The following is a 27574-nucleotide window of genomic DNA, read 5'->3' on the forward strand; positions in this document are numbered from 1 at the left end:
ATGGGGATTGACATATTTGTTACTGATTATTGTTTACTGGTGGTGTAAATCTGGGAGAAAAAATGTGAAAAAGGAGAATAAAAATATTTTTTAAAAATTTCTACACTTAATAATATTTATTGTCACTGGGCTTACATTAACACAGCAATGAAGTTACTGTGAAAAGCCCGTAGTCGCCACATTCTGGCACTGTTCGAGTACACGGAGGGAGAATTCAGAATGTCCAAATTACCTAACAGCACGTCTTTCGGGATTTGTGGGAGGTAACCGGAGCACCCGGAGGAAACCCACGCAGACATGGGGAGAACGGGCAGACTTCGCACAGAAGTGACCCAAGCAGGGAATCGATAATATATAGTGCACAATTTCGAAGTAGTTGAGGTCAACAAAGAAAAGTGGTTCCCAATACCCTCCTGGTACAAGGACCATGGGGAGGCGAGACACAGATTTAAAGGTTTGGGCAAGTGATGGAGGGAGATTGTGAGGAAGTTACACAGTGAGTGATCATCACCAGGAACTCGCCGCCTACGAGGATGGCGGAAGCAGAGACGGTGAATGATCTCGGAGGGAAGTTGAATGGGCGCATGAAGGAACTAAACCTTCCGGGCTATGGGGAAGAGAGTTGGGGAATGGTTCTGATTTTATTGCTCCACAAAGCACCAGCATGGATTTGATGGGGCGAATGGCCTTCCTCTGTGTTGTAATAACTCTATGAAACAAAATGCCCTTCAGTGGCCCCTTGACCCCCCTCATTCATGAATTTTCTTCCATCCTTTCTTATTGCACCAAATACAAAGAAAAGTATCAACAATAGGAGATAAAAGATTGTGCCGTTTTATTGGACCATCTGTGATAGCAAACCAGTTTATTTTCATAATATCATACAAAATAATCTCACTCAGTACAAAATCAGTCTTTCTTCTGTTTCTTTTTCTCTTTCTTCTTCCGCTCTCTAATTATTTGTTTAAATTTCAGTTTGCGTGGGTTTAGTCCATACGCCTTCAGTCTCCTGCCACTAAACAAATGTCCACCTAACTGCACCTGGGAAGTGAGGAGCATATTTTTCTTAGCAAACGTCTTCCTTTTCCCCACTGGATGCGCTGATTTTTGTCGGTGGGCAATGGGAGGGGCTGGAGGTTTTTCTTCTTCCTGCCCTTCGCCGGGTCCCTCTTCCTCTGGGGTTTCTGCATTCGTACTGCCCTTTGATTTGGCCAACAAGACATCTTCACCCTCCTTGCGGTCCAGTTGCATATTCTCAGCTTCCAACGTCACTCTCTTTGGGCTTGGTTCGGTGGCCACCTCCGCAGCTTCTTCCTCCCCTGCAAGTTGTGGCTTTTTCAGTTTATCCCTTCTCTTCTTCCCAGGCCTGGTTTTGGCAGCTGCCTCACTCCTCTGTGATTCGTCTTCCCTGCAAAGCAGCAATGGTTTGTTTCCAGTTAATAATAATAATCTTTATTAGTGTCACAAGTAGGCTTACATTAACACTGCAATGAAGTTTACTGTGAAGATCCCCCAGTGTCCACACTCCGGCACCTGTTCAGATACACTGAGGGAGAATTCAGAATGTCCAAATCATCTATCAGCACGTCTTTCGGGACATGTGGAGGAAGCCGGAGCACCCGGAGGAAACCCACGCAGACATGGGGAGAGCGCGCAGACTCCGCCACAGACAGTGACCCAAGTCAGGAATCCTGGCGCAGTGAAGCAACAGTGCTAACCGCTGTGCTACCCTGCCACCATGTTCGTATACCTATCCATCAATCCTTAATCAAACCAATTCAAAAGGAGGTTTAAATTGCTTGGGTGTGGAAAAAAAAAGCACAGCATATCAACAGGGCGTACACTTGGTCAGCTGCAGTGATGGCAGAAGCTCGAAAGTTAGCAACAACGCCCTTTGAACTGGCATGGCTGCCCCTTTGAGCACGCTATTGGTTGTCTATCGTTTTAAAGGCACTGACTTTACGCCTTTGCCCCTCAGATCTGAGCCCTAACCCAGAATGATGGATGCAATTCTCAGGAGAGAATACCAGGGTGTATGCAGACCATAAGCTATCAAATATATATCAGGGTGGAGGAGAAGCTACAGTCAGGAGGGCAGAAAGTAGGTACCGATAGGCAGGGCTAAAAGTGGTTCTAAAACTGAGGAGGGGAAAGAATTGTAAAAACATTTGTGAACAAGATGAGAACTTAGAATTCATTGAAGTTAGTGCATTTTATAAATTAATTGCGTTAGTTGGATTTTCCATGTGAAAGTTTCCCTCCCACTCCCCCTTGCTGGGTGTTGAGAGTCCTGTAGCCTCGTGTGCAGATCCCGATAGCCGACCTTTACCAATGGGGCAGCGCGGCATACAAAGGCTACAGGATGTCTTACTACGGAGAAGCTTAACCCTAATGGGGTCGGAAATGCTCCTCTCAGTTTGGAGCATATCCCTGGGGAGTTTTACCCTGTATCGTAATTGTGGGGTAACAGAACTGGAGTATTGTTGTAAAAAAGAGACATGCTATTGAAGCTTTTCATCGTGCACTCATCAGGTCAAATCACAAGAATACCAAATCTCAAAGGGAACAACAATTTGGACTGCATGAGAAAAGGGTGCGGATTGGTTGGCAAGCGGATTCTGATTGGTTGAGGTGTTCCTCTGGAGATTGCATCAGGTGACAGTTATTCCCAAGTTTTTGCTTAAATTCAAACCAGGCAGTTCCACTCGACCGGTAGAATGGGTGCAGAGGAGATTTACCAGGACGTTGTCTGGGCTGGCGTGTTTTTAAACTATGAAGAGAGATTGAAAATACTGGGGTCGTTTTCCTTGGAGCAGAGGAGACTGGGGGTGGGGGAGGGGAATGACTGAGATGTATAATTATGAGGGACAAAGATAGAGTAGACAGGAATAAGTTTTTCCCCTTGGTTGAGGGATTAATGACCAGGGGGCAGAGATTAAAGGTAAGGGGCAGAAGGTTTAGAGGGGATACGAAGAAAACCTTTTTCACCCAAAGGGTGGTGTGAGTCAGGAATTCACTGCCTGAACGGGTGGTGGAGGCAGAGACCCTCATAATATTCACGAAGCATTTAGATGTGCACTTGCAATCCCAGGGCATACAAGGCTTTGGGCCAAGTGCTGGAAACTGGGATTAGAATACTTAGGTGATTGTTTTTGACCGGTGCAGAGGCGGTGGGCTGAATGGCCTTTTCTATGTTGTAGAACTCTATGACTCTCTGGGGAATATCCCAATATCCCATGCTTTAATTTAGTTTAAAAAAGACGCAACGTTTGATCATAGAATTTACAGTGCTGAAGGAGACCATTCGGCACATCGAGTCCGCACCGGCCTTTGGAAAGAGCACCCTACCCAAGCCCACACCTCCACCCTATCCCCATAACCCAGCAACTCCATTTTATCTTTTTGGACACGAAGGGCAATTTAGCATGGCCAATCCACCAAACCCGCACATCTTTGGACTGTGGGAGGAAACTGGAGCACCCGGAGGAAACCCACGCACACATGGGGAGAACGTGTAGACTCCGCACAGACAGTGACCCAAGTCGGGAATCGAACCCGGGACCCTGGAGCTGTGAAGCAACTGTGCTAACCACTATGCTACCGTGTTGCCCGACACATTATTGGACACATTATTTTTGTTTAGACGACGGGGTCCTGCGTGTGAATATATGTAGCTTCTACCAAGCATAATGAGCCCCATTGCGAGCTCAAATACTATTTAATTGTTTTTTAGCGCAATTCTTATTACATTCAAAAATTAAGCAATATTATGTAAGTGCTGCCCAATGGCGGAATACATCTAATGTTAGACCCTACGTTCTGAGTTTTGCAAGTATAGGATGGTTGAGTACAGTCTGTGCTCTGCCTGTTGCAAACAGCTGAAGAGATGTGTTGTTTGATACACGATCCATCAATCATTGGTACGTCCCCAATTGGCATACTGAGTTGAGAGAAAACTGGTTGACAGACAGGAAACAAAGGCTGGGAATAAACAGATCTTTTTCCAAGTGTCAGACAATGACTAGTGAGGTACTGCAGGGATCAGTGCTAGGACCCCAGCTATTCACAATATATATTCATGATTTAGATGAGGGAGCTAAATATATCTCCAAACATGTAGATGACAAAGTTGGGTGGGAGGCTGAGCTGTGAAGAGGATGCAGAGATGCTTTAGTGTGATTTTGGACAACTTGGGTTAAGCGGTAAATGTATGGCAGGTGTAGAATAATGTGGATAAATGTGAGGCTATCCACATTGGTAGCAAAAACAGGAGGGCGGATTATCCGAGTGGCTCTAGAGTGAGAGAGGGGAATATCCAACAAGACCTGGGTGTCTTTGTACACTAGTCGCTGAAGGTAAGCACGTAGGTGCAGCAGGCAGTAAAGAAGGCAAATGGTATGTTGGCTTTCATTGCGAGAAGATTCAAGTACAGGAGCAGGGATGTCTTTCAGCAATGATACAGGGGCTTGGTGAGGCCACACCTTGAATATTGTGTGCAGTTTTGGTCTCCTTATATGAGGAAGGATATTCTTGCTATAGAGGGAGTACAGCAATGATTTACCAGACTGATTCCTGGAATGGCAGGACTGATGTATGAGGCCTAAGGATATGGAGTAAACCATTTAGGACAGGGATGAGGAGAAACGTCTTCACCCAGAGAGTGGTGAGCCTGTGGAATTCTCTACCACAGAAAGCAGTTGAGGACAAAACATTGTATGTTTTCAAGAAGGAGTTAGATATAGCTCTTGGGGCTATGATCATAACGAATGCTAGAGCAGGCTCAAAGAGCCAAATGGCCCACTCCTGCACCTATTTTCTATGTTGTGGGATAATGACGACCCTGATCAGATCGTTGCTTACTGTATATTGTGCAAACTCATTAATGGGTCTAACGCCGCCACTTTCGGTCTTGAAATTATGCCCAGACTACCTCAAGTTACCCTGGAAGGGCAAGCTGTCTCGAATAATGAAGCTAGCCTTTTTACACTACTACTATGCAATACGAGTAGTGTTTTCCAATAACAGGACAGTGGCATCAAGCCAAAAGGATGGTCTGCCTACCATAGCTGAAGTGCAAAGGGACTTGGGAGTCCTAGTCCAGGATTCTCTAAAGGTAAACTTGCAGGTTGAGTCCGTAATTAAGAAAGCAAATGCAATGTTGTCATTTATCTCAAGAGGCTTGGAATATAAAAGCAGGGATGTACATCTGAAGCTTTATAAAGCATTAGTTAGGCCCCATTTAGAATACTGTGAGCAATTTTGGGCTCCACACCTCAGGAAGGACATACTGGCACTGAAGCGGGTCCAGCGGAGATTCACACGGATGATCCCAGGAATGGTAGGCCTAACATACGATGAACGTCTGAGGATCCTGGGATTATATTCATTGGAGTTTAGGAGGTTGAGGGGAGATCTAATAGAAACTTACAAGATAATGAATGGCTTAGATAGGGTGGACGTAGGGAAGTTGTTTCCATTAGCAGGGGAGACTAGGACCCGGGGGCACAGCCTTAGAATAAAAGGGAGTCACTTTAGAACAGAGATGAGGAGAAATTTCTTTAGCCAGAAAGCAGAGGGTCTGTGGAATTCATTGCCACAGAGGGCGGTGGAGGCCGGGACGTTGAGTGTCTTTAAGACAGAAGTTGATAAATTCTTGATTTCTCGAGGAATTAAGGACTATGGAGAGAGAGCGGGTAAATGGAGTTGAAATCAGCCATGACTGAATGGTGGAGTGGACTCAATGGGCCGAAGGCCTTACTTCCGCTCCCATGTCTTATGGTCTTATACAAATGAGTAATGTGGTGTATGAATTTCCGTGCTGGTGTGATGCCAGATATGCCGTGGGTCCCAATGACTGGTGGGCCAAATCAAACAGTACATCTCTTTGAAACAGACAGGCTAAGGATCATACTCAAAAGCCTGTGCTTGTAGGGCAGCACGGTGGGGCAGTGATTAGCACTGCTGCCTCACGGCTCCGAGGTCCCAGGTTCGATCCCGGCTCTGGGTCACTGTCTGTGTGATGTTTGCACATTCTCCCCGTGTTTGTGTGTGTTTCGCCCCACAACCCAAAGATGTGCAGGTAGGTGGATTGGCCACGCTAAATTGCCCCTTAATTGGAAAAAAAATGAATTGGGTACTCTAAATTTATAAAAAGAAAAAAAAAAAGCCTGTGCTTGCAAAACACAGAACATAAGAGCCCAACATTAGATGTAATTCTGTGATTGGGCAGCACCTACTCAGCAATCCCAAGTGTGCTACAAATTAATTTATGATTATCAGCTGGTCTTGTCATTTAGCTCAGTAGAACACACAGTGCAGAAGGAGGCCATTCGGCCCATCGAGTCTGCACCGACCCACTTAAGCCTTCCCGAACAGGCGTCGGAATGTGGTGACTAGGGGCTTTTCACAGTAACTTCATTGAAGCCTACTTGTGACAATTAGCGATTTTCATTTCATTTCAAGCCTTCACTTCCACCCTTAACCCAATAACCCCTCCTAACCTTTTTGGTCACTAAGGGCAATTTATCATGGCCAATCCACCTAACCTGCACATCTTTGGATTGTGGGAGGAAACCGGAGCACCCGGAGGAAACCCAGGCAGACACGGGGCGAACGTGCAGACTCCGCACAGACAGTGACCCAGCGGGGAATCGAACCTGGGACCCTGGCGCTGTGAAGCCACAGTGCTATCCACCGTGCTGCCCTAAGGTACATATATTCACAGGCAGGGCCCTGTGTTCTATCAACAAGAAATAATATGTCCAGGCATTACACATTCTTCAACTAATCAAAGTTTTGGGGGGGAAAATATTTCACTGGGGCATTCCCCATGGCAACCTCGACCAATCAGATTCGATTTCCCGTAACAGCCTCCCCGAACAGGCGCCGGAATGTGGCGACTAGGGGCTTTTCACAGTAACTTCATTTGAAGCCTACTTGTGACAAGAAGCGATTTTTGTTTTGTTTTTGTTGTTTTGATTTGCCTGGTTTGAATTTAAACAAAAGCTTGGGAATAACTGCTGCCTGGTGCATTCTCCATGCCAACCTCGACCAGAGCCCACTTGGCAACCATTCAGCACCCTTTTCTCTGTGCTGCTCACTTTGAAATTTGGTATTCTTGCGATTTTGATCTGATGAGTGCAAAACAAAAAGCTTCAAGAGTATGTCTCTTTTTAACAGCAATATACATATAAATGAAATGTAGGGCATGCTATTTTGGGCGAGTGCTCACTCCTCGGAGTACTAAACGCAAAACTGGATATTAGGTGTGTGTTTTTAAATCTAAACGACACGTAAGTTTATTGTCAAAATACCCTGCAAACACTTAGTCATTACGATACACTTGTTGAAGCCACCACTTCCTTCCTACAATCTAGTTGTTGCAATTATGAAAACTGCTGACAATATTTGGTACAGTCAGTGGATTACACTTACTGTTGAGCGAAAGACCGAAAGATCTGCTGTTTTTTCCGCTGGTTCTGGGATTTCTGCTTGTAAATCTTCAGGTCATGAAGCTCTTCCTTCTCAGTTCTGTTAAAATATAACTTTCTTTTTATTGGGTTCTCATGTATCCGCATATGTACACATTTATACAATTAATTTATACACAGTTTACTCATTCGCGCTAATTTTATGAAGCCATTGAATGCTTGTGGGTACATTCATGTATTTTAATCGGGTCATAACGCATACAGGTGAACGTTCACTTAGATCAGCTTACTCAGCAAAACCTGGAGATCAAGGTTTCGATCTTCCTGGTCTGCCAGCACATTTTTACCAAAATCTCGAGTGCACAATCATGGATGTTCCCACAAATGAGACAACGACTACAATAAAAAGGTCACGTTTGGGAAATCCTAACCGTGCCAAGGAACAGACCTAGGAACGGTAAATGTTTGCGCTCCTGCAGGACTTGGGACTGTGGACTTGGGATCTGTACCCAAGTCTGCTCTATTGTACATTTCACAATCTGCAGGCGACCAGGCACGTAACATGTCTGGCAGCACTGCAGGCCCTTGTTTCACTTTTACTCACTGACCTGAACTGACAGGTTTTCTTTAGCGAACACCAAGCATTCAGTTCCTTATCATCCGCTGCCAAAATCTGCAAACAATAAGAAAAACGTTTCACCGCTGGGTTGTCAGGCTGCTCCCGGGCACAAAGCTCATTGCAAATCTTCTGGTGGAGATGCCCTCAGTTCTGTGCGTTAAGTGAAATCATGACAGGCACCCTTCAGGAAGCAGAGGAAACTGTCATTGATGTATGAACAATGTCAACACACAGAGGAATCGATCGTTCCTCCCATGTATCGGCAAGAATCCATCCCCGGCTGCTGACTGAGTTCTGGAGCTTGCTTCATAGCGATTGTTACACCATTTGAGTAGTTAACCTGCCCGCCTCGGAGGGTACTTAATGTCAATCACAGTGCGGGATGGGAACCACATACAGGCTAAACCTGGGAAAGGCGGCATGTTACGTTATCTGCAGTGAATTCCTTTAATAACAGTCCCATAGCTCTCGCGACAGTTTTTCTGCGCCATTCTTATTAATTACCATTCTTATTGACTCCATAATTTGCCATACTGGCAATATGGACTCACTGGGCTCCCAGTTCAGTAGCACAGCTACTCCATTCTTACCATGTTGGTTCAACAAAGCTTAAAGGGCAGCACGTTCAGAAATAATTTAATCACTGGGTTAATCTAACTCAAGGATGAAGTGAGTATTAAAAAGTCACCTCAGCAATTGTCCATGGCCATGCACTACTCACTGAAGAGAAAAAACGTGACACTGTTCTGAAGTCTTCACCAGTGCCTCCCTAAAACCAGTTCCTCCCTAAAACCAGTTCCTCCCTAAAACCAGTTCCTGCTCACAAGCAGCACAACCAAATTGCATATACAGTCTTTGATGTCGTAAAATGTCCACAGGAGCATTAGCCAACAAAATTTGACACCGTGCCATATAAAGAAATGTTAGGACAACAGGGGGAAGTCGGTGGCATTGGATGGGATGGGATTTGTTTATTGTCACATGTACAGAGGTACAGTGAAAAGTATTTTTCTGCCTACAGCTCAAACAGATCATTTAGTACAGGAAAAGAAAATACATAATAGGGCAACACAAAGTACACAATGTAACACTGGCATAGAAGCAGTGTCACTGGATGAGTAATCCAGAGGCCCAGGCTAATGTTCTGGGGACGTGGGTTTGAACTTGAATTAAATTGTCATGACCCATGACAACCATCACGGATTGTTGCAATAACCCATCTGGTTCCCTTTAGGGAAGGAAATCTGCCATCCTTAACATCCCCCTGAAATGGCCTCGCAGGTCACTAAGTTCAAGGACAAAATTTGACACCAAGCCACATCAAGAAATATTCGGACAGCAGGAGGAAGTGGGGTGGAAAATTGGGATGGGTAACAAATTTTTAAACAGTTGACGTAGATTTTGAGGAGAGTCTTGAAGGAAGAGACCGAGGCAGAGATTTCCAGAATTTAGAGCCAAGGTAACTGAAGACAAGGCCACCAATGGAAGGGCAAAGAAAAAACAGTAGCGAGGACCTTCATCAATTCACCACCACAGAGTGCGCTAGTCTTGATGGAATCCTCTCCAGGAACCATTTTAGCTCCGGCCTTCAAACGTTCCACTAAATAATTCCTCATCAACTGTGTTTTTGCTGTCTTCCCAGTTCTGTATCCACTTTGCTTACCCACCCTATGGGCTCAAGAGTACTATATGAACACCAGGCTATGGTGACTGAAGCTTGGCACCATCAGGTCTAAATAACGTAATGCAGATTGTGCAGTGGTTTTATTCATTCAGATTCTGGAGGGCTATGGGGTTTATCTGCAAGAAAAGTACAAACATACCTCGTCTGCACGGAGACCAAAGTCATTTGGCAACACCTGCCTGTACTTGAACCTGCAGGGCAAGTCATCGATGATATCTTCATAATCCAGCTGGTAGTATTCATCCAGATACTGTTCAAAGGTCTTGTCCTCTATAATAAAAAAATAATCTAGTCAAAAGCATTAAACTCGATAAAGGTTAATTGTTACCTGCCACCAAACGTACATTTAAAATGAGCCATGCCCACAACATATCTCCTCCCCTCAAATAAGATTAGTCACGTGAAGCACAACTTAAAAATTATGCAGTTAAGTCCCGAATCAATTCCAGGGTTTACGTTGCACGTGAGCTTCCTCCCAATTTGATCTTCCTTTTTTTTTTATCCTGCTGCGTATCTCTCGACTCCCTTTTCCATCATGTACACATCAAAACATTCAGATTCAACCACTACATATGGCATCGCGTTCCACATTCTCACCGCATTGAAAAGGAAAAGAAAACTTCAAAAACAAATTTGTTCATGGGATGTGGGCGTCGCTCGCGGGGCTGGTATTTGTTGCCCATCCCGGACAGCATTTAAGAGTCAACCACATTGCTGTGGGTCTGGAGTCACATGTAGGCCAGGCTGGGTAAGGACGACAGATTTCCTTCCCTAAAGGACATTAGTGAACCAGATGGGTTTTTACGACAATAAACAATGGTTTCATGCTCACCTTTAGATTTCTAATTCCAGATTTAAAAAAAATAAAAATTGAATTCAAATTTCACCATCTACCATGGCGGGATTTGACCCTGGGTCCCCAGATCATGACTCTGGATTACTAGTCCAGCGACAATTCAACTGCGCCACTCCCCTGCACCAAATGACAGGACACTGCAAGAAATATTCATGTACATGGGATGGGAAGGGCTACCAAGCATGCAGCCCAGCTCTCAGCATTGTTGGGGTTAGCTCGTTTGTTCAACGAGGTGAATCAGTGTGTCATAAATAAACTCAAGTCACTGGAGGCCAGCATCAAACACTTCTAGGCTTCTAGGTGAGATATGGCACAGCCAGTGGAAAGTTCCCTCCCATTCTATCCCACATCAACATGTGCAACATCATCTACATGGTTCAGATTGTCCATTCATTGATGGGTCTCAGAGAGCTGAGCTACCATGAGTAGTGTAGGTGAAGAGTCTGACTGCATGGCAGAGACACTTACTGGGATCAAACGTTGGCTTCGACTTGCTAATCGCCTCTGCAAATTTCGACTTCCGTCTTTTCTTGCCCATGAGTGGTGCATCTTGCTTCTTTTTCTTCTTCGAGGAGATCGGTTGTTGATCAGGATCATAATCTGCATCCATCTGTTGGAGAAACAATGATCTTTCAGTGCCTACGCTGTGGTCAATGTGCATCGTGACGGAGCAGGAGAGGAAAAAAAGCAAATACTATGATACTCTACAGTCCCTCCTCTCCCAACATCACCCCCCGCCCCCTCCAAAAGGCATGGATTCAAGCTCTGTGTGATTTCACAGTTTCACAGGTATCAGCTACTCCGAGCAAACCCAGATAATGAAGCAAACAGATCAATTCTTGTTAACACAACACAGGACAGGGACTGAACCAAAGGGCTTCTATGATCTGGGAGCTGCCCAGCCCGTGTGGTATTGCCACTAGAAACCAGGTGTGCCAGCATCAGGTGTGCATAGCCGTCACTCACAAAGGGAGACGAGCCTGTTGGGCAAGATAGCAGCAGCCTGCTGACATTAACGGATCTGTACCTCAGCAAGGGTCAGCACCTTCAGCACAGGAAGGGAGAAAGTAGGGATTAAAAGTAATGAACATCTCCCTCAGCTTCCCATCAGCTAATCATCGGGACAGGTACCTTTTTGAGCAGCACAAACAACTGCAGATTTGCAAGCTGCCCTAGTTCAGAAGAATTATTTTAAATGAGTTAAGAATACCCGTGTAACAATGGTACACACATGAATCCAAGTGTTTGTATGTTAACTATATTTGGGATTTCGAACATCGAGGGCCAGATATTCATTTCCTAATAGGGGTGTGAATTAAGTCGCAAAACACAGAACTTTTTTTTTGACTGGAAAAGCAATTTTCCTCCGTCTTCCTGACTGCAGCCCATTTATGGTCAGGAAGGCCTTGGGCCAAAATGAACTTGCATACACACCTTCCGAGATCAGCATCCCTCTCCACAGGAAAATTGAATCTACGCCCTGTGACGACTGGAAGATTTTAAGGAGTATTGGGCAATTAAAAGCCTGGGGTTAGAGCGTGTTTGACTGTAGTGGCCATGTTTTTTTAAGGGCCTGGGTGCTTTTAGGAGCCAGAAGGTGAAAATGACCAAGAGGAATGTGTTTTTCAATCTAGGCTAATGCACTGTAGTTTGACTGGGGACATAATGTGCTTTCGGTCCCTGGAAAGTTCATTTGTTTTGCAGCTTGGGGAGATGATGTCATTACTGGGTGGAGCTAAGAGAGACATTTTGAGAAAGCTTTTGTAGAAGTCTGATTTGGCTACCAGGGTCCATGACTAAAGGCGGTTTTCTTTCCCTGTAGGATAGTTTAGCAAAAAGATAATATTTAAAGCACAGTAGTCTTGTCTAAAGACAAGGAAGAGGCCGAAACAACCCAGTTGAAGCAGCTATTTGAAGACATTCAGCCAGAGTGTGCAGGGGTTCTAACCAGGGCCCAATTCTGTTCTGCAAAGCAAGTATTACTCTATGTCCTGCTAATTTATAAGATATATTGAGAGCTGTATGTTTCTTTTCTTGTTGTTTAATGGGTAATTGAGTGGTGGTGTTTTTTAATAAATTTAGAGTAACCCAATTCTTTTTTTCCAATTAAGGACAATTTTAGCGTGACCAATCCACCTACCCTGCACATCTTTGGGTTGTGGGGGCGAAACCCACGCAAACACGGGGAGAATGTGCAAACTCCACACGGACAGTGACCCAGAGCCAGGATCGAACCTGGGACCTCGGCGCCGTGAGGCAGCAATGCTAACCACTGCACCACCATGCTGCCCAATTGAGTGGTGGTGTTAAGGAGCAATTGTAAGCTGTTCATTTTGGGTGTGAAGTTGAAGAGTTTAATATTGTAGTCATAATAAAGTTGTCTTAAAATACCAACGCCCTATTTTTTCATGCAATCACTCCTGGAGCAAATTGTTCTTTCCGCACAGACTTATAACAAACTAAAATATTGGGATTTCGGTCCCATATCTTAGCCACTGTCGGGGTTTGGTCTGGGATCGTAATAGCCCGCACACAATCTTCGATTGCTGCTGCTGTGTTTTGGAAGATGTTAAAAAAAAGTACCACCTTGAGAGTTTGCGGCCACTGGGGGAAGTGTGTTAAGGAGTTGGGAAACATTCTAAAAGGCAAGTGTAAAATGATTTGAAACCTTCAAATGTCTCTAAGAATGCTGTATTGTAATGTGAATGTGTTTTGCAATGATGCATCATTTGGATCTTTCCTGCAAAATACAAGTTGTCTGTTACATTGGCCACCATTGTGATGACATGCATTTAAGGCATTTTCCACTGAAAAACGTGCCATAATGCATTAAAAATGTTTTTAAAAAAGTTTTATCAGCCTCTGCTGTCATCTTTGGTGCTGCGACAGGTCTGGCGGATTATAAAAACACAGTCTTATAAAGTTGAAATAAATCTCTGCATCTGCTCCCCTCCATTGACTGATGGGCAGTCTGCTTTGAAAGGGAAATGGGACACCGTTCAGTTGTGTCAGTTTCACACAATGTAGCTGGAAGCTATTGTTATGACAGCCACTGAATGCTTGGCTGGGTTTCAAAGGTCTACATGCGTTTGTTTACAAAGCTGATAAGCACTTGTAGAGGAGCAGTTATTTATTTATACTGCGGGCAGCACGGTGGCACAGTGGGTTAGCCCTGCTGCCTCATGGCGTCGAGGTCCCAGGTTTGATCCCGGCTCTGAGTCACTGTCAGTGTTGAGTTTGCACATTCTCTCCGTGTCTGCGTGGGTTTCGCCCTCACAACCCAAAGATGTGCAGGGTAGGTGGATTGGCCTCGTTAATTGCCCCTTAATTGGGAAAAATGAATTGTATACTCTAAATTTATTTATTTTTAAATTTTTTATACTGGATGTAGTTTTTTTAAACCAATATCTGTGACCGTTGGTTTGAATTTAGTGTTTTATTAAACTTGTAGATTTGATTTTTTTCCCCGCAATGATTTTGAAATATTTTCCATTGTTATTGCATGGTTCCAGCCGACTATACACAGTGGATGCTGGGTGACTGACTATGGAGCTTACAGAGGACATGGAGGCGACATGGACGATCTGAGGCACCATAGAAACTGGGTGGGAGGGGGTTGTGAGGTTTAGGGTGCTTTTAAACAATATTAGGAGCGGGACTGCTGTGTTGGAGAACCAAGGCATGTCACCGTACCCATACTTCTCACACACTTCAAACCCGACCCCTACCCGAAAATGAAAAATCAGTGGCAATGTCACACATGGATTAAAAAAAAAAAAATTTAGAGTACCCAATTCTTTTTTTACCCCCGATGTGGGTAAGACCCACGCAGACACGGGGAGAATGTGCAAACGGCACACGGATAGTGACCCGGAGCCGGGATTGAACCCGGGTCATCGGCGCCGTGAGGCAGCAGTGCTAACCAGTGCGCCCCCGTGCTGCCCTAAGTCACACATGGATTGGGGTGTGCACTTCGGAAGGCGCTCAAGTACACAGCTCAGGCCCCACCTCCCTGCCATGGCGGGACTTCCCACAGTCGAGGTGGCGAGCTATTGGCTGCCGGCAGGATCGTAGGGTACTGCTGCCAAAGTCAATGGCAATTTGCACAGCTCGGCAGTTCTATCGCTGGTGTCGACTTCAGCAGGTCCGGAAGCTCCCTCCCGTGGGAAGGGCCAGAATCCCGCGCGTAGGGTGGGAAATTTCTAGAGTAAATGTAATTTTGTAGCAAAGTTAATTCACCCTAAAGGAATTCAAATAAAGCGCAGCTTACAATAAAATCCGGATCATCACAATGTGGGTCATAACTTTGTGGCTGCCACTGTTCTTTTCCCTCGCCCTCAGTGTCGTCATCTTCCTTTCCTGTCCATGTGTCCCAATTCCACTCATCTGATAGAAAGGTAAATAAGAATCGCAATTAATTGATGTTATCTTTTCTAAAAAGTATACAAATAATGCATTCTTTGCGTTTGGTGCTCAAGGTTCATCCTATGTGCTCTCCTTTGCCAAGAAGGTTGATTAAACAGGGGCTCTCCGAACTTGACAATTATTTAACCATTAGGGCCTTAAATAGTGTTTTCATCCAATGTCCACAGACAAACACACACTTTTCCAGCAGGAGGTACTCAACCAGCAATCAGGAACGGAAATCTTTGCTGAGTAACTGTAGTGCCACATTATCGTCCCATTTGAGATTAGCTGAAGTTGGAATAGGGCAGAGGTTGATCCAATTAATCTCTTGCCTGTGTGGCACAGCTGTGTGCTATAAAGTGTGCTGAAAGGTGCGAGGGAGCGTTCTCTCCGTGGGCTCCTGCCAGCTCCATGTCAGAAGACGCTAGGAATGTTACAGTAATCACGCCGACAGCACTCTTCTGTCACAGATCGCACAAATGAAAGTGCTTGCTGTAACAATGTGCAGAAGGGCAATAGTCCAGTCAACGCAAGATAAAATCTCTGTATTGAGTGCCACTTCAAGAGTAAAACTTCACTGTAATTAAACTGTTGACAACTTTATATCACAGAGACAGAGTCACAGGGCAGTGCATCAAGTTACAATGGCAGCGACGAGGAGAAAACATGGCTCCAACGAGCACACAAGGCTGAGAACTGAAAACAAGAGTCCGGGCAAACAGCCCATTTCTTTTGAGTGACTCAGAAATGCAACCGTTTAACATATTTCTTTTTTTTTTTTAAACAATTTTATTGAGGTTTTTTTTGGCATTGCAAACAGTTACAGATAACAGAAATGTGCAAACATCAATATAAAACCAATACTTCAATCAAACCATACTACACAAGCCTGCTCCTCTCCCCTAGACACTACCCGCCTATTTAGCCCTCCTACTCTACTCTAATCCCCCCCCCCCCCCGGCTGACGGTCACTCTCCCGCGAAGAAGTAGATGAATGGTTGCCATCTTCGGGCGAACCCCAGTACAGATCCCCTCAAGGCAAACTTAATTTTTTCCATACCCAGAAAACTTGACATGTCCGAAAGCCATAGTTCGGTCTTCGGGGGTTTTGAGTCCCTCCATGCCAGCAGTATCCGCCACCGGGCTATTAGGGAAGCAAAGGCCAGAACATCTGCCTCTTTTTCCCCTTGAACTCCCGGATCTTCCGAAACCCCGAAAATTGCTACCCCTGGACTCATCACCACCCTTGTTTTCAGCACCCGGGACATGACCCCGCAAATTCCTCCCAGTTCCCCCTAAGCTTAGGACATGCCCAAAACATGTGAACATGGTTCGCTGGACCTCCCGCACATCTAGCGCACTTGTCCTCTACCCCAAAGAATTTGCTCATCCGAGCTACCATCATGTGGGCCCGGTGAACAACTTTAAATTGAATCAGGACGAGCCTGGCACATGTTGCGGTTGAGTTTACCCTACTCAGAGCTTCCGCCCACAGCCCATCCTCCATCTCCCCGCCAAGCTCCTCCTCCCATTTGAGTTTCAGTTCCTCCGTCTGGGACTCTTCCCCTTCATGAGCACCTTGTAGATATCCGAGACTCTACCCTCTCCCCCTTCTCCTCTAGAGACTATTCTGCCCTGGATCCCTATTGGTGGGAGGCGTGGGAAGGATGGGACCTGTCTGCGTACAAAGTCCCGCATCTGTAAGTACCTAAAGTCATTTCCCCTTATCAGCCCAAATTTCTCCTCCAAGCCCCTCAAACTCGCAAAGCTCCCCTCCAGGAACATATCGCCCACCCTCTGCACCTCCGCCATGTTCGAAACCCTCCATCCATGTTCCCGGGGGCGAATCGATGGTTATCACATATTGGAGCCCAGACAGACGCACCCCCCCCCCCCCACATGCCTCCTCCACTGGCCCCATATCCGCAGGGCCGCCCCGGGCTGGTGGAGTACCTGGCCGGCGACAGTGGTAGGGGAGCCGTGACCAGGGCTGCCAAACTAGTGCCCCTGCACGAAGCCGCCTCCATTCGCTCCCAGATAGACCCCGTCCCCACCATCCACTTCCTTATCATGGCTATGTTAGGCGCCCAGTAGTAGTTGATCAGACTCGGCAATGCCAGTCCCCCCTCGCTGCAGCTCCTTTCAAGCATCGCCTTGTTCACCCGCGGGGATTTTCCCGCCCAGACAAAGCTCATGATTTTGCCAGTCCTTTTGAAGAAGGACCGTGGGATAAAGATCGGGAGGCACTGGAAGATGAACAGAAATCTAGGGAGGATTGTCATCTTTACAGTCTGCACCCTCACCGCCAGTGACAGTGGGAGTGCATCCCATCTCCAAAACTCCCTCTTCATTTGTTCCGTTTAACATATTTCTCACCATACATTCAAAAATGCGGCATTAATTTTAGTAATTTAGCAATGGATCGGTCCTGGCTAGCACTGTAAATTGACAATTGAACCCTGGATACCAAACTTCTGGTCAACCGCAATACATTGTGTCAGGTGGCATGTGAATGATTGTTTTACCATCTGTACTGGTAACCTTTCCTGGACCTTTCCACTCGTTAAACCCATATCTTTTATAGTATGCCATGTCTCCCTGTTTGAAAATAGTTTCCAACGGCTATATATTGTGCCTTGAAGCTCTCCGAATTCGCCGAGATTTCTACTTTAAGGGATGCTCCTATGGCCATGTGCTGTGAATTCAAATGCTGAAAAAAGGGAGAGATAATCAGAGTCCCCTCCCAAGCTGGAGGATGATCATTCATGACGGACATGGGATTCCTACCAAAAACCAATTGAAATTGACTGTAGCCCAGCCATCTGTAGTGAATTCTTTGCATAGACGACCCATGCTAAAGCCTAAGTTAATTTACAACTTGGCCTATATGCCAATATTTTACAAAGCATTTAATCGGTCACAGCATGATTTGCCTCGTACACCCAGTTACTAAATGGGCTTTCTGCCTCTGTATTCATAACTATTACGTTCATGTTCTCACACATATGCTGAAATTCATTGTTCGCAAATTCCCCCCCACCCCCCCAATCATCAGTGAGGACACTGCCGGTGGCCCCAGATTATTTCACAATTATTTTCTTTACTACGTTTAATCGTCGATTCACTAAACCTAGTTGTCGAGTCTACAAAGTGTAAACTGAAAATGTTCTTTTCTTTTTCTCACACCGTAAGATCCATAGCCACAACTTCATTAAAATCTCTCGCTAAAGGCATACACGTGCTAAAGGCATACTCACTATGGGTCGCAAAGATGTGCTTCTATATTTCTTACATATATCACATTATCACTTATCTGTTCTATTCTTCATCTCTTTTTAAAAATAAATTCAGAATGCCCAATTAATTTTTTCCAATTAAGGGACAATTTAGCGCGGCCAATCCACCTACCCTACACATCTTTGGGTTGTGGGGGCGAAACCCACGCAAACACGGGAAGAATGTGCAAACTCCACACGGACAGTGACCCAGAGACGAGATCGAACCTGGGACCTCGGCGCCGTGAGGCAGCAGTGCTAACGACAGCGCCACCGTGCTGCCCCTGTATTCTTCATCTCTTATACCCGCATCACGCAAAATGCTTAATCTTTGTGAAGGCGGATGAGCAAATTGCCAATGCAACTTTAACACAATCAACTTTTTGTTTTCTAAACTCCAGTACTTCCTTGATTTCTTTACAAGATAAATTAGGATTTATTTACAGAGGACAATAGTGCCCAGACTGTGTAAATTGTAAGTCCACAGCTTTTTCCAAATATGATGGCCTTGTTGTTTTCCATGTCAAATTTCACTTTCTTCATTGATGGCCGGCTCAATAGTCAAGATATTTCACTGGATACGACATCTGTACTAATAAAATTATTTTTTCCGCCGATTTTACAAGGAATCTTTTCAACGATTTCAGGGAATTATCATCTCCAAATCTGAAACTCATGGAGCTTCCAAATTCCTTAACCTTGTTTCGATTTTTGTCACTTAGACTCCGGGTAACATTTCAACCAGTCTATTCCACATACTGTGGACGTACATCCACTGTCTACTACAGTACAATTGAAGGACTCTGCAACCAGCATATTCATCACTGCATTGAAATTTCTTTTTACAAAGACATTGCCTTCTCTTTGGTCAATATCGCCCTCTTTTCCAGAGAGTCTTCTGTTGTGTTTGGTTTCAAACACCCTATTATATCTCTTAGGCAGATTATTGCACAATGGAATTTTGAATCACACCCAAAATACTGATTGACCACACCCTGCGCATTTCTGATGAAATTTCCTAATTCATTCCTCCTGCCACAATTGTTTTTGTCCTCATTATTTTTAGTTATAAATCTTCTTTCACTTTGACACATGCCATCCCATTAACATTGTGTCTTCCCATAGCCTCTTGTATCGCTGATTGGCCTATTTGTATATGAATGCTGCCAGGAAGGAATGTTTGCCCAGTGACTTCTTTTTAAAAAAAAAATAGAGTCTCTGACAATTGTTCAAACAGGGTGCGTCTTTCTGCAAATGTAATTCCCATCCAAACCAGAAGCCTGTCTATATTTGTAACTTTAGCACAGTCGAATAACTTGAACGGCAGCACTGATTGAGGAATACATATCTAGATTGAATTTTTGCAGACATAGAAGATAGGAGCAGGAGGAGGCCTCTTGGCCCTTCGAGCCTGCTCCGCCATTTATCACGATCATGGCTGATCATCCAACTCAATAGCCTAATCCTGCTTTCTCCCCTTAGCCTTTGATCCCATTCTCCCCAAGTGCTATATCCAGCCGCCTCTTGAAGATATTCAATGTTTTAGCATCAACTACTTCCTGTGGTAATGAATTCCACAGGCTCACCACTCTTTGGGTGAAGAAATGTCCCCTCCATTATATACTCTTCTATGGAGGTATCCTCTGACTTTCTAAATTTGTCAAAATCTCACCGGGCCTCAAAAGCACTTCAGTCACATTTTTCGTAAATCTTATCCATGAAAGTTAATAATGCATCCAAACCTTCATCTGAGTTCAAATGCTTCAGCTCCAATTCTGAGAATATCCTGCATCCTATTTTGCTTTTGTACGAATGCCAGGGCCATTCCTTGTTTTTTTGAGGGGGGCAAGGATGTAACCATTGCCCACATGGTAACTTAATTCTTCCGTTGGTCATAGGGTGACGCTCAGAAAAGAATGATGGATAGTCATACCCTGACATTCTACCCTCGGATTCGGCCATTTGTTTTCCAAGTTTATTGAAATGACTCTTTAAGGTTGGAATTCAGAATACAGTTTCTTGTACGAAGAAGTCTTAGTTTGCAATCCTTTTTTAAAAACTTCCTCGTATAACCCATCCTCTGCTACCATTGTTTCGCTCTGATGGTATCTCAGTAATAACAGCTGGAAAGCAAGCCTTGACTTCGTCAATTCCAATTCTACGGTGTTCGACAATCACTTCTCATCCAACACCAGTGTCACCTGCATCCCCTTTATATACACATTAGGGTAGCACGGTAGCATAGTGGTTAGCACTGTGGCTTCACAGCGCCAGGGTTCCAGGTTCGATTCCCGGCTTGGGTGACTGTCTGTGTGGAGTCTGCACATTCTCCCAGTGTGTGCGTGGGTTACCTCCGGGTGCTCCGGTTTCCTCCCACAGTCCAAAGATGTGCAGGTTAGGTGCATTGGCCATGCTAAATTGCCCTTAAGTGTCCAGAAAGGTTAGGAGGGGTAATTGGGTTAGGAGAATAGGGTGGAAGTGAGGGCTTAAGTGGGTCGGTGCAGACGCAATGGGCCAAATGGCCTCCTTCTGCACTGTATGTTCTATAAGCGCAGTCTATCAAACAATAAGTGTAGTTTATTAAACAATTAGAAGCTCCAATTCTAACTTAAGCACTGGGGAACATTAACTATTTCCTAATTTGGACCTTAGTGTGGCTGTACTTGATTTATGTCTTTTAATCAAATTTCCAAAAGATGATTATTTACCATTAAAGTTTGCCTCATTCTCAAACTGTGGCTTCTGTTCATCTCCCACTCCATAATAGTCATCATTGAAGAACTGCTGCAGGAGGAAGAATTGAGAAAAAGTTTCCTGGTCAGGAAAGCTGGCTTTCTTTTTGGAAAGTGGCAAAACTGGCTCTGCAAAGTATGATTTCAGTTTGTCTCTTGTATCAAACCTGCATGAGCTGGTCGTGCTTGGCTGGGTCAAAATCCTCCTCCAAGTGCTGCTCATTGAAGCCCACAGTTTCGTTCCCAGTTATCTCCTTTAATCGGTTCAACTTGTTGATTATCTCCATCCTCTTTAGCTTCTTCAACTGCTTTATATCCTCTTGCTTCTTTTCCTTCTCCTAAAAGAACCATTCACAAAGACGGAAACAAAATAAGAAGTGTTTACGGAGCTTTGCTGGGCTGACCAGCACTCCGTAATTTCCCTGCTGGGTTTAGATGCTTTAAAAAAAAAAATTCATTTATGGGATGTGGGCGTCGCCAGCTAGGCCAGCATTTGTTGTCCATCCCCAATTGCACTTCACAAAGTGTTGGCAAGCTGCTTTCTCGAACCGCTGCAGTCCATGTGGTGTAGGTACACCCACAGTGCTGATGCCGAGGGGGTTTGACGATTTTGACCCAGCGACAGTGAAGGAACGGAGACATATTTCCGAGTCAGGATGGTGAGTGGCTCGGAGGGGAACTTCCAGGTGGTGGGGTTCCCAGGTATCTGCTGCCCTTGTCCTTCTCGATGGTACCTGTCATGACTTTGGAAGGTCCTGTCTGAGAAGCCTTGGTGAGTTCCTGCATCTTGTAGATGGTGCACAATGCTGCTACTGTGCGTTGGTGGTGGAGGGAGTGAATGTTTGTGGGTGGGATGGCAATCAAGCAGCCTGTTTTGTTCTGGATGGTGTCTGGTTTCTTGAGTGTTGCTGGAGCTGCACTCAACCAGGCAAGTGAGGGTATTCCATTTCACTCCTGACTTGTGCCTTGTAGATGGTTGACAGGCTTTGCAGAGTCAGGAGGTGAATTACCGCAGGATTTCGAGCCTCTGACCTGCTCTTGTACCCACAATATCTATATGGCTAATCCAGTTAGGTTTCTGGTCAATGATAACCTTCGAGATGGTGATAGTGGGGGGATTAAGCAACGGTAATGCCATTGAATGTCATGGGGTGATGGGTAGATCCTCTCTTATTGGAGATGCTCATTTTCTGGCACATGTATGGTGTGAATGTTACCTGCCACTTGTCAGCCCAAGCCTGGATATTGTCCAGGTCTTGCTGCATTTGGACATGGACTGCTTCAGTATCTGAGGAGTCGTGAATGGTAATGAACGTTGTGCAATCATCAGTGAACATTCCCACTCTGACCTTATGAGGGACGGAAGGTCATTGATGAAGCAGCTGAAGATGGTTGGGCCTAGGACACTGCCCTGAGGAACTCCTGCAGCGATGTCCTGGAGCTGAGATGATTGACCTCCAACAACCACAACCATCTTCCTTTGTGCCAGGTATGACTCCAACCAGTGGAATTTCCCCCCTGATTTCCATTAACTCCAGCTTTGCTAGGGCTCCTTGATGCCACACTTTGATGTCAAGGACAGTCACTCTCATCTCAACCCAGTCATGTAGCCCATGCTTGAACCAAGGTTGTAATGAGGTCAGGAGCTCAGTGGCCCTGGCAGAACCCAAACTGAGCGTCAGTGAGCAGGTCATTGTGAAGCAAGTACTGCTTGATTGCACTGTCGATGACCCCTTCCATCACTTTACTGATGATGAATTCACCGCGTGTTGAATTGTGGGCGCAGAACTATTTACCCCTCTGTGGTGCAAAGTGTTGGTTCACTGTATAGTTGAGGGAGTGGACTGTGGGAATGGGGGAGCGGAGGGCTGTGTTTTCTCTTTTACAGTGGGAGGCAAGTTTGAACTTTAGACAGTGTGGGGGGTGGGATGGAGGATTGTATTTTTTACAGAGGGGGTGGCCTAGACTACTGAGAGGTTAAAGTGCACGACACACAAATTGGGTTTAAACACATGTTCAGTACAATCGGTCGACAATTTGTGGCGAAATATTCCAAACCATACACAGCCTTATTTGTAATTATAAATCAAGTGAAAACAATCGGAAAAATACTTACTTTTTTCTTCCTTTCCTTGATTCCTTCTCTTTTGCGCTTCCTCCTGTCATCCTTTGCTCGGACTGAGGTTGTAACAGTTCTTGGATAAGATTTTATCTTTAAAAAAGGAAGGAGTGCATCAATGTTTTGGAGGGCCCGAAAGCCCATGGTTATTGTTTAAGAATCAGAAAACCACTAGAGAGTTCCAGAAGTGCAGCTGGATGAAACCAGCCTTCCACCGCTGCCTTGCCGCAGGTTTGTGCAGGTAAGGATCAGAGCAGAAAAATGACTGAAAATACTTAACCCTTTATTTGGAAAGGGGGCTCTTACTGTACAGGAAACAAATGCTAAATAGAATTAAAGGAAATTCAATACCCCACACCAAAACTAACTTATTATTGCAAAATACATACGTGAGTCGCATTGAATTTTCTGCAACTACTGTCACAATGATAGGGAAAATTTGAGGATAATTTGTAGGGATAATATAGCCATACAAAGGGCTGGAACAGGTGCAATGGGCTGAATGGCCATCTCGTGCAATGGTGCTGCAAGTTCTATCCACCAGGGAGTTCTGTGGAGCAAGCTTCAGAAGTCAATTTACATGATTGGAATATCTACATGCCTGTTCTATTTTCGTAACAAAAGTGGGTATTTATGGCTCCCCCTCCCCACCTATTCCATTCCTTACATCTTTTCCCATGTCATGCGACATCACAAGGGCAAACCTATCACCTACTCCCCACGGTCTGTCGGTAGCACTCTGCCACCTTTCCTGCAAGTCACATATATGAATTAAGCCACTATTTTGCTTTTTGTCTCCCTTCGCCACCTCCATCCATTACTACATTCCTGAGGGCATGTGTATAGAGTGGCAGAAGACAGCTGGGTGATATCTCTCACTCCTGGGGGGGGCCTGCCTCACGTGGAAGCCTATAGCGTTGGATGCTCAGCTTATAGCTGAACCCAATCCTGTCCTCTCTCAACCTCGGTCTTGGGCAAGGGTCACCACCGGAACGTGATCAGGGGCAGGAATCCTTCTCCTTCCCCCCCCGCCCGGCAAGCCTCTACCAGGGGGTGCTGAGCCCAACTTTAGAGCACCTTCCAGTACCCAGGATCAGGGTGAGTTTTTTGCAGCTAGCTCAGCAGAGCGAGCATTGAACTTGGGACTTTACTTAAATCTATAAATAAAAGAACAGCTGTTGGTAAATTGAGACCCATAAAGCGAGAGGTGAAATGGTATCCATAGGCAAACAGGTATCTGCTTACAAGCTCTGCATCGGGTTCTTCAAATCTGAAGTTATATTTTCTTTCAAAGTCTTCCTGCTTCCTCAGAAACTGCTCCCCATCATCTTCAGAGTCGTCCACTTCATCCTGAACAATCTCATCATAAGTAGGAATTCTTCCGAAATCAAAACAAGGGAACAGGAAACAAACAATGAGCTTGCATCAACCTGTCTAAAATGGAGGGAGATTCCCGAAAATGCCTGCGGTGCGACAACAGAAGAAATCCAATTATTAAATGTATGAACACAAACACGAGTGTGTGAGCAAACACACAGGGGTGTCTTTCTCTTTCTTCCCCTCAAGATCTGGGTCAGCTACCGATGGGCTGAAAGCCGAGTAACAGCAGTTACGCTGAACCGCAGAAGCTAGCTGCGTACATGTTTAAGGACACATTTGGAGAAGAGGAGGAGGAGACAAGGGAAGATTTTGATTGTTGCAGATTATACGTGAACACTTGGCTTGAATCTCTCCCTCTGCAGCAGCAAGCATCCTAAGTGAAGTAAAGTGGGGAAGTCTCGGAGCAGTTCCTAGTCCAGCATTACACGTCAATGGCATTCAGGGACGAGAGAATCCTTTTTTCGTTTAATTGGCAAAACTGGTGCAGTGTAGGGTGCATTTAGTGTGGCAATTGCTCCATTACCAAAAGGGACACCTCCCTGTTGGGATAGAGCTAGGAAGACCCTCTGCTTATAGACTTAAATTTATTTATTGGCAGGATATCTGATCGCAATGCAGGACATTTACAGCAGAGCTCAATATGATGTTAGCACAGAGGTAAAATTTTGTCTGGGTGTACTGGTCCAATTTTCGCATAACCCCACTAAATCTGAAGATAATTCTCAGTCGTGACTCAATACATGGGCTTAGATTTTAAAAATCTTACATTTTTTTCTTCTCCTGTATTGAAGGCATCTACTTCTGCTGATGCAGTTTTATTTGCACCGGCAATCTACTATTTTCGCAACCAAATGGCTACTAGGGCATCGGCCAAAAAAATGACTATTGAACCATGAAGGGCATCACTGTCAATCCCGGCCTCGTCTCCATCTGCAGTTTATGTGCCAACAATCAGCAGGAACTATGAAGCTGCCATTAAAAATAAATTACATTTTTCCCTCAAAGGTTCCCCTGAACTGTATCATAGAATCATAGAATTTACAGTGCAGGAGGAGGCTATTCGGCCCTTCGAGTCTGCACCGGCCCTTGGAAAGAGCACCCTACTCAAGCCCACACCTCCACCCTATCACCGTAACCCAGTAACCCCACTTAACCTTTTTGGATACGAAGGGCAATTTATCATGGCAAATTCACTTAACCTGCACATCTTTGGACTGTGGGAGGAAACCGGAGCACCCGGAGGAAACCCACGCACACACGGGGAGAACGTGCAGACTCCACACAGACAGTGACCCAAGCCGGGAATCGAACCTGGGGCCCTGGAGCTGTGAAGCAACTGTGCTAACCACTGTGCTACAGTGCTGCCCATGCTGGGTCAGGAGCAAGGCTGAAAACACCCCACTCAGATCTCCACCTGTGCCTCTTGCTGGTACGGAGAGAAAGGGGAAAGAACAGAAATAGTGACCATCAGTTTAAGGTAGTCACCATGAAATTAAAAAGGGAATTCAGAAGGACAAGAGTAGCAGATGCATGGGAACACCACTGCCACCCCAAGCCTGCCACGCGTCACATAGTCCTGACTTGGAGCTACATTGTCTTGCATTCACTGTCGCTGGGTCAAAATCTTTGAATTCCTTCCCCAACAGCACAAGGACTGCAGCCGTTCAAGAAGGTAGCTCACCACCACCTTCGCAAGGGCAATTAGGGATGGGTAACAAATGCTGGTCTAGCCAGCGACGCTCATATCCCATGAACTAATTAATCATTTTAATTAATCAACAGAGTGGCGAGAATATGGAGCTCGTTACCTATAGGGAGTAGTTGAGGCAAATCATGGGGCGGCATGTCAGCACAGTGGTTCGCACTGCTACCTCACCAGGGACCCGGGTTCGATTCCCACCTTGGAGCTTATGGGGAGGGGGGGGTTTGCGCTCTTTCAGAGGGTCGGTGCAGACCCGATGGGCCGAATCGCCTCCTTTTGCACTATAGGGACGCTATGATTTATCAAACAATATTTGACAGTGATTCACATGTAGAGCCATTATGGACAGGTGACCAAAAGCTTGGATCAAAGGAGCATCAAAAGATGGAGCGAGAAGTAGAGGCAGGTCGGTTCGGGGAAGAAATTCCAGCGCTTCGGGGCTTGGCAGCTAAAGACACAACCATGAACGATGGAGCAAATTTGGGGTGTTCGCGAGGCCAGATCTGAAGGGGCCCAGAAATTTCCAAGGGCTGGAGGGGTGTAATACCAGAGCGGTTCACCTGCATGAGCTTACTCCCCACTTCACAACAGCAGGGGTTATGGGAAGGACATCGGAAATGGTCAAAATAGGGACGTCCCTACTCTTCTTCCCCCCCCCCCCCCCCCCCCCCCCCCCCCCCCCCCCCCCCCCCCCCCCCCCCCCCCCCCCCCCCCCCCCCCCCCCCCCCCCCCCAACCCGACCAAACCAAGAAGCATTTTGGAGGGAAAAAAAGTAATTATTTTTCCATTTTAAAAATAGCAGTTTCATCACTCCCGCGCATTGCCATCTTATATTTAATTGGCCAAGTCTTCTGAGAAGATACATGTTTGGAATTGGCAATTGGATCTCTACACGGAGGACTCCAAAACCTCCCCTTGACCTGGGTTAACGTTAGCTCCGTTTTTTTTGGAGGGAGAAATGCACTGTTTTGATTTTTAGAATAGCAGTTTCAAACCTCCCGCCTGTCGTCAGCTAATATTTCATTGGACACGACCCAAGATAAATCTTTGGAACTGGCCAATCAGCCATTCAATAGCGGCAATGAGTGAAATGGTTCGCAAACCCGCCCCTTGACCTGGGTTAAACAGGGAGGGGAAAAGGCAATTTCGTAATTTTTGCTTTCTTCCGAAAATAAAAGAGACACAGCCGGTTTCATAATTCCCGCTCATTCTCAAGTTGCATTCAATTGGCCCAGGCTGCGGGTGACTCACCACAGAGATTAGTCAAATAGGTTTTGAAACCGGCAGCAACTTGCTACAAGCCACGTTGGAGCAGCCAACCCACTTTCAGCCCAGAAAGGGCAAGTGACTGGGCTCAGTAAATGGTCGTT

The 27574-nt window shown here is 45.5% G+C and overlaps 1 protein-coding gene across 2 annotated transcripts in view; it reads right to left on the bottom strand.

The window, feature by feature from the left end:
• Positions 1–811: 811 nt before the first annotated feature.
• The window catches only part of kri1 (KRI1 homolog), a 47446-nt gene continuing 20683 nt past the window's right edge, over positions 812–27574 (bottom strand). For both annotated transcript variants that reach the window (XM_072491017.1, XM_072491016.1), the window contains exons 10-19: positions 24368–24500; positions 23120–23215; positions 21171–21341; positions 20980–21055; positions 14860–14975; positions 11058–11199; positions 9873–10003; positions 8039–8103; positions 7435–7530; positions 812–1408 (exon numbers count right to left, since the gene is read on the bottom strand). In XM_072491017.1, coding sequence (XP_072347118.1) covers positions 910–1408; positions 7435–7530; positions 8039–8103; positions 9873–10003; positions 11058–11199; positions 14860–14975; positions 20980–21055; positions 21171–21341; positions 23120–23215; positions 24368–24500 — 1525 coding nt within the window. In that variant the 3' untranslated portion in view covers positions 812–909. The remainder of the gene's footprint in view (positions 1409–7434; positions 7531–8038; positions 8104–9872; positions 10004–11057; positions 11200–14859; positions 14976–20979; positions 21056–21170; positions 21342–23119; positions 23216–24367; positions 24501–27574) is intronic.

Source organism: Scyliorhinus torazame, chromosome 27, assembly GCF_047496885.1.
Source record: "Scyliorhinus torazame isolate Kashiwa2021f chromosome 27, sScyTor2.1, whole genome shotgun sequence".
Lineage (NCBI taxonomy): Eukaryota > Metazoa > Chordata > Chondrichthyes > Carcharhiniformes > Scyliorhinidae > Scyliorhinus > Scyliorhinus torazame.